Source organism: Stylophora pistillata, chromosome 13, assembly GCF_964205215.1.
Source record: "Stylophora pistillata chromosome 13, jaStyPist1.2, whole genome shotgun sequence".
Lineage (NCBI taxonomy): Eukaryota > Metazoa > Cnidaria > Anthozoa > Scleractinia > Pocilloporidae > Stylophora > Stylophora pistillata.
In genome coordinates, this window is record NC_142531.1 from 24,728,818 (window position 1) to 24,736,597 (window position 7,780).

At 39.4% G+C, this 7,780-nt stretch overlaps 1 protein-coding gene across 2 annotated transcripts; it reads left to right on the top strand.

The window, feature by feature from the left end:
- The first annotated feature begins 622 nt into the window (after positions 1–622).
- LOC111338343 (uncharacterized) lies at positions 623–7,482 on the top strand. 2 transcript variants are annotated; one of them, XM_088743534.1, is made up of 6 exons: positions 623–731; positions 1,238–1,980; positions 2,897–3,058; positions 3,938–5,289; positions 5,895–6,061; positions 6,501–7,482. In XM_088743534.1, exons 1-6 carry the CDS (start codon positions 682–684, stop codon positions 6,910–6,912), a joined length of 2,886 nt encoding a protein of 961 aa, XP_088599660.1. In that variant the 5' UTR covers positions 623–681; the 3' UTR covers positions 6,913–7,482. The 2 variants fall into 2 exon arrangements, with proteins under 2 accessions (XP_088599660.1, XP_022800553.1); XM_022944818.2 differs by lacking the exon at positions 623–731 and adding an exon at positions 1,044–1,142.
- Positions 7,483–7,780: the final 298 nt, after the last annotated feature.

Genomic DNA, 7,780 nt, shown 5'->3' on the forward strand with positions numbered 1-7,780 from the left:
TATCACGGTTTAACAGAACGATTCTGTCAGAGAACTTCTTAATGCAAACAACGTTATTTCAGTTTCGGCAAATTCGCTTGTGGACTATTAAATTGTATTTTCATCTCTGATGATTGGATCAGTTTGGCAGATATACTAAGAGGCAAGTATACTTATAGGCAATTAACTAAAGAAAGCAGTAACCATGAAACGGAAAACATGATTATATAGCGACAAAAATTTAGCGTGGTTTATTTTCAGTCATTACAATCTATCAGAACATTCCATGGATCGAAAACGTGGGATTCCGATTAAATAAGCAGAATGACACACCGTTTATCAACAGTGAAATTCCCACATTTATTTACAAAAAAGACTTAAAGTTTGCAAATAAACACCTAATCCACGTGGCCTAATTAGATGTCCAACCAGCAATTAGCAACTTGATTAACTTCGAATTATAAGAGCGCTCTATTGGTTGCTAAGCACGTGACAGATTTTTGCGGGAAAATGGCACGCTTGTACCTGCAAAGAACGCAAGAAGTCTTTTGTTTTTCTTTTGTTTTCCTTCTCTTTTGAGGCTTTGCTGTCAACTAAGCTACCATACTGAAGGAATTTAAATCCCATTTGGTCGAGAAACCCCTCACTTCGTCCGAGTCTTTGGAGCAGCTCCATTGAAGATTTGAAAACCTCACCTGTAAAATGGTTTACCCTGAGGTCGAATTCCACATTGGAGGGAATTATTTTGCAAGGTTTGTTTTTTCGTTTCCCAGCATTTATCATTTTTAAGTGTTTAATTTGATACAAGGAAAGTTCTCGCCATTCAGCACGGTTGTTTCTTTGCCCCTAAAGTTTACCAAAGATGTGGAAGAGCCCGGAAGATACTTCTTTAACATCAGATAGCCTTTCTGATGCCATGCGTGGACGAATTTTTCTGAGATGAAAAAATTACGGATGTATTGTCTGCTACAATCGTAAACGCGTGGTCGAAGAAAACGAAAAAATTTGCCAACTTTCAATTCGCATTTAATTAATAAGCCACGTGCTTGACAACAGACTGTTTGGCTAACAACAACATGGCGGCTAAAACGTCACGAACCTCAGTAGTTGATCGCTCTTGTGACTGTTGCATGAGAAACGCCAATGCAGTGAAGGTTACCAAGGTACTCTCAGCGCTCTTCGAGTCTTACAAAGATGACACTGTAACGATGAAATCGTGGCAATTTTAAAGCAATCATAAATCATTTTTGTTTCGCAGCCGAACAGATAACTTAATGATGGCTAGGAATGGAAAAGTTCATCCGGTGACCACTGTCGACCACCATCACGATTACCGTAGTGATCACGTACAGTTGAACAGAATGAATCATGTAACGAAATCGAGGGAGAAAACAGAGACAGTTTCAAGCGAAAACTGGCAGAAAGTTTCCAAAGAAGTCATGGCTTTTTCGCGGTGGAAAGGTTACACGCGCTCAATGAGATCACTGGTTGAAAAAAACTCTTCCGCATTGAATAATAGCATTCGATCTAGAGTTTACGCGAGATCACATTCGTACAAGGAAAGGGAAATGCACTGCGTGTTGGACAGTGATGTCGAGGATTTAGGAAATGAACGACTGGCGATGTACGATACAAATGTTTATATGAAACCAATGCCTGCTGTTAATCACGGTGAACCGACTCATCCTTCCATCGCAGCCAGCAGAGCTTTGATCATTTACTTCGCCAAACTTGCCAAGCAAAGCATTGAGATGGAACAAGAGCTTGATTTTGAGTTCATAGAAGGACTGCTTGACGAAGGAGCTGATATAAACTTCACGGATAGGTACGGACAAACTGTCATGCATGAAGTGGCTCGAATCTGGCACGTGGATGTTGCCAGGTTTGTTTTGGAAAATGGAGGAGACGTAAACAAAACAGATGAATTTGGACGGACGCCACTACATGTTGCCGCAGCAGTTGATTATTCTGAGATGGTAGAGTTTCTGGTCACCAACAAAGGTTAGTTTCAGTGGTGTGATGAAAGGCCTACTTCATGTAAAGGCAACCTTATTTACTGAGTCTTTTCATCTTTCAGATTTAATGAGAGTGTTATCATCAATATGATCCCTATTACCAAATGCTTTGATTTTTTAATTGAATTTCCACCTACAATTTTTAACGATTCAATCGCTGAATATTAGTTTTGTGAAATATGAAAAGCTTCTCCAGCAAAATATGCTATACATATATGGTCATACACATACATGTTCATATATAGATACAAAACAAGCAGTATACAAACTTTTTTGACATTCTATTAATATAATATATATGTGTTAAGTTGCTAATTCTAGTGTTTTTATGAACCATAGTTAATTTTTCCAAAGCAAAACTGCATATCGCTTGATGTAGCAAAACCCACATTTTGTGGAACCGATATTTAGTGTATACCATGCTCAGTAAAGGCCAATGAACCCTCCCTTTTTTTTTTTGAACAAACTTAGATTGAAGACTCATGACACCCATTAGGCAAACGTTAGTGTCAGGAACTAGGTTGCTACTTAAGGTGGCTCAAAATGTTTTCATTTTTTTTCCTTTTACCAAATATTCAATTCTTCAATGGTAGCCTCCAAACCCAGTCTTATTTGTGTTCCCTGGAAATAGTATCAGTAAATGTGGATATGTTTTTTGGAAAAGTTTCTATCATCTTTTGACTTATAGGGTTATTGCTCCTCTTAGGAGCAATATTGTTTAAAATTTTGTTCATATGATTGAGAACCAACTTAATTTTTCAATGATTTAAAAACATTGAGAAACGATCAGTCACTCAGATTAGTACCATTTTCAAGTCAATACACAACCATAGCCAAACCATTATAAGCCATTGCATATTAAAAGAAAGCTCAACATCAGATATTTGTACTTCTTCAAATAGCTGATCTACATGCCATCACATTTGGAGAACAACAAACACCCACTCACTATGCTGCTAAGAATGATGCTTCTAAAGCACTGAGGATGCTTCTCAAGTTGGGTGGCAGGATGGACGATACAGATTACAAAAAACGCACTCCTCTGCTTGTAGCAGCTGAATTAGGTATTGTTTTTAGCTGAATCCTATTGGTTCTTTAACATTTTAACTCTCAAGATCTGATCATTGATTCTCCTCTCCAGCCACCACACATTTCCTTGCTAATTGGTTATGAGAATTTGATGTTAGATCAAGATCATAACTTCCATCTGACAAGTTTGAGTATTCTCATTACTTGTTTGCTGGATAACGTTTGGGCATCGTAGGGAGAAGTTACAAATTAATCACTTCTGGATGTTAAAGGATAATGGTGATACAGACTGGATATTTATCAAATAGCTTTACCATACAATGCACTTTGTCATTTTGTTATGATAAAGTTCTTTAAAGTGCATTATTCTTGTTTCCTGAGGTATAGCTAAGTTTGTATTATGCTTGAACTCTTGAATTTACTATGTTGAGGGATTTGAACTTATTCTATCCAAGAAAGGTATTATTTCTGAAACTCAAACTCTTGACTTGGGCAGTGGGACTAAAAAGTAAAGGTAAAGTCTGTTTACGAGCCTAGTGGCCCATTAGGCCGGTGCTTAACTCCGGTTTCTGTAGCATGAAGCGACTAGGAGTATTTCTACTCCCCCCTGGATGGGATGCCAGTCCATCACAGGGACTAAAAAGTGCACAACTCCATTTTCGTAAGCTTGATAAACTATTTCCTCATTGTAAATGTCATCATTAGTAAATATACACTTTTTTCAAGGATCAAATTGTTGTGGTTTATTTTCTTGAACTCAACGTTTCTTAGATGGCAAAAGTTTATTTGTATTTTTTAAAAGAGTTTTTCGCTTCAAAAGACAATCTCAGTTTTAAACTGTGGTCTTCACCAGCCATTTTGGTAAATTGTTCTATGGCCATAGAGATGTACAATTTCCTTCTTTGTTTTTTCAGATCGATCAGAAACAGCCAAATATTTAATTGACCAAGGTGCTGCTGCTGGAGTTCAAGACAGTGCAGGCAGCTCAGTTATGTCTTTCATGATTTCCAAAATGCCTCCTGTTGCAAAAGAAGCCTTGGATCAGTTTCACACAACGAACCGAGGCAATCGCCGTCAGTACTTCTACCTTAATCATCTGGAACCTTTTCTGGCGGACGGAAACGGTGCATTTGCTTCTTGCGCCAGATCCCCACTTCACTGTGTGGTATATTACAAACAAATGGAACTTATCATGCACCCAGTTTTCAAACGGCTTCTTGATGTAAAGTGGGATCAATTCGGCTGGCGTGGAACGATTAAGAACATTTTCGTGCACGCGGTTTTCGTGTTAGTATGGACAGCGCTAGGTGTGACTCTTCATTTCGGATCTGACACGCAGAATACCGTGAACTATTATTATCCCCTCAAAGATTATATATGGCGGATTGTTCTGGAGAGCATAGCTTGTTGCATGACTTTGTACTTTATTTGTCAGGAGTTTCTGGAGATCAGTGCTTCGAAGAAGTTGCACCGAAACTGGAAGAGATGGAGGATCGATGAGCTCGACAAGGACCTGAAGTTTTCTCATCCACGTTGGCCAGAAGAGAGAAAGTATCTTGAAATGGAACGCAACGACATCTTAGATTCAGGAATTTCTTACTTTAACGACGCTTGGAATTACTTTGATTGGGTGACATATGGCTGGATTCTGGGCATAATTGTGACTCGTGTTTTTGCTGTTGTGCTGGCCAGCAATGTAGCCCGCTCCCTCCATCCAAAAGTGTTCGCCATTGCACTGATTTTCATCTGGCTCCGACTGATGAAAGTTTTCCGCGGTTTTATTACATTAGGACCTTTCATTGTTATGATCGGACATATCATTGACGATACTCTTAAGTTTGGCTTTCTTTATATTATATTCTATGTACCCTATGTATGTGCGTTTTGGATTACATTCGGAGGCGCCGAGAACGCTGCAGTTATGAGAGCCAACGGTTTAGACGCCAATGGCTGGGAGAAGTTTAACGATCTTATGTATTCCGTGTGGCAGTTGACAGTGGTAGGGAATTACCCCTGGGATTCTTTGCTCGTAGTAGACCGGCTAATGGCGCAGATTCTTTGCGGAACATACCTAGCACTGTCAGCTATTGTGATGATTAATCTCTTCATTGCACTGATGTCGGACACGTTTCAGCGTGTTTATGACAACGCCAAAGCGAACGCGGCCATGCAGCGTGCAAGCACCATACTGACAATGGAAGAGAATATGGGAGACAAGACTCGAGAAAAATATAGGAGACTGATTCATGAGAAATTCTCTCCCGAGGTGAGACATTCTTCTACCTAAGTTCGTCTCATTCGCGGCCTTTTTTCGGTGCAGAGACTAGAGTAGTGAAGACATTCCTTTTTATCAAGCCTTGTTTTGACGCCAAAGAGAGAATTACGCGTGTTCAAAAACTAACGATGTTTACAAATATTTAAAAGATTGTTTTGAAACTAGAGAATGAGTAATATGGAAGCGTAGCCTTGAAAGAAGAAGCTTGGGGAGAACTAAAAATCTTATTGAAATTCGCACCGAAGTAGGCCGGGTGTACTCTGAGTGTCCATGCATCTACGCGCACATGTTTAGATAGACGCACGCACTGTATTTCCTTGATGTAGGAATGATAGAGATATAAGAAATTTTGGTTCAGTTTAACTTAAAATGGGTGTAGGAATTACCAACTTACGTAGGTGATTCGTGCGGAGCGAAGAAATCTTGAATCCGTATTTTAGGATTCGGGTTTTCCGCGCTCTTCCGCCCGCTTTTTACTTATGTCCTGCTGATACCTTTTGTTACTTTCACTAACTCAGTCTTAAGGGTTCTGTAAATTCCTGTTAACTTTACAACAACTCACATTCATACCTTCGTAAAATATATTTATTCATTAGGAAATGTATTACGATGATGACTCTACCCAGCCTGGGTCTGGTGACTTGGAACGAATGACGCACCAAATTAAAGACGTGGTTGATGAAGTGTTCGACATGCTACGACCGCAGAATCGTAACGGATTAGGAAGGACGGCGGATAAAAGCGCCAAGCGGGAGATTGAACGGTAAATGATGGCACTTTTATTGTATCAGAAGTTATTGACAGAAGAATAATTTGGGAAAAAATGCATTTGAACATTACATAGGTGGCTGATACTTCTTTACGTAGCTTTTAAATCAGTTTGACTTTGAAAACATACTCAGTAACGAAATAAGTGTTTTTTATCTGTTACATACCCAAAAGAAATTGCAAATGAATTTCAGTTCCTTTGTTTGCCGATTAATGCTTTACCACTCTTCTCTATAGCGTTAAGTTCCTCGCGAAGTACCCCATTTTCCTACTGGATTGGGTGACACATACTGTCATGGGATATGAAGAATGTCTTAAATATTTGTTGCGTTGTAACTCGACATGAAGGCTTCTGTTGATGATACTTCTGTTGATGATACTTCTCAGCCTATATGGCTATTTTATAATTTTATGTTATTTCCTGTATCTTCTAGCTTGCGATCTGACCTCGCAGAAGTTTCCAACCGGCATGAACAGACTGTGAAAGAGATGAGAAATGAAGTGGCTGAGATGAAAGCTTTGTTGATTCGTGTTTTGGAGCGGGGGTCGGTACCGTCACTACCATCTGTTCGATCTCTTCACGAGCAAACTCAACCTCCAGAAAAACTCAACCCGAACGAGGCACGGAATCCTTCGAAGCGATCGGCGAGTAGTCGGTCGCACCGAAAAAGGCATCGGCGGCAGCGTAGCTCTCCGAGTGATGACGAAGTTGATCACAGGGATTATCAAGGATTACCGCTGACCGATGACATTGGAGGCGATGCGAATGAGTTGCCAAGTGTGCGGGTGTTGACTACACGTGCTACAGCTCGTAAGCAGCAAAGAGACGAAAAAGATGACAGGTGAACAATCGAAGTAAATACAGATAAATCGGACGTGTAGCTTGAAATAGATACACCAAAACGTTAGAAAGGCAAAGGAGAGGAAATTCTTATTTTGACAAGTGTGGAATCGAGGCTAAGCGAGTGCAGTATGTAACAATAAAAGTGGCGTACCCTTGACAGTCCGGCCTTTTCCGAATACGATTTTTTCGATGTAACCAGTTGAGCGATTGTTCATAATTTGTCGTGTAGTTTCAGGTTTGGTTTAGTTCGTGTTAAGAGAGATCCTTTAGCCAAAGACATGTTATTTGACGTATCCGTTTTGCCAATAAGTTCCGACGAGAACGCATTTCGTAACCAAGGTATGGATGAAAAGTAACTTGTATTAAAATGCTCAACTTTTATTTTAAACAGAAATGACAATTTTTTACCGATGTATAGTTTTGTAAAAGCAAGATAGGCTTTTTTTAACAACAGATGTATTTTCATATAACGAGGAGACGGAGAGTGGTTAACTTACTCCAGTTTTGGGCATCACATATTATACAGTGTGGAGAATGTTTAGAAAAATAAATTGCATAAACCTGATCATCAATATGCTTACGATACTACTTAAGTGAAAAGAAGGACTAAAAGGAATTCTCTTTGTTAAAACATATCAACCTTCTCTGGGGCAAGGACTGCTACAAAACCAAGGTATCTTGGTGGATTGTGATAGAAAAACCGACAGAAAACTGTGACACCAATTTCAAGGTTTTACTCTTTGGAATGAAATATCAGCGTACCTGAAACTATTGAACTATCTTGTGATAGAAGAAGAAAGGGCGTTTGGTGTAAAAATAATCATTCATAGCGAGGTCACAAGTACCTTGCGAAAGAGGTCCCCTCGATCT

Excerpts from the sequence above, each read along its gene's own strand:
- LOC111338343 (XM_088743534.1), top strand. The coding sequence starts at position 682 with ATGGTTTACCCTGAGGTCGAATTCCACATTGGAGGGAATTATTTTGCA. Across the intron at positions 3,059-3,937 it reads GCTTGTAGCAGCTGAATTAG|ATCGATCAGAAACAGCCAAA; the intron begins GTATTGTTTTTA and ends TTGTTTTTTCAG. Across the intron at positions 6,062-6,500 it reads GCCAAGCGGGAGATTGAACG|CTTGCGATCTGACCTCGCAG; the intron begins GTAAATGATGGC and ends TGTATCTTCTAG.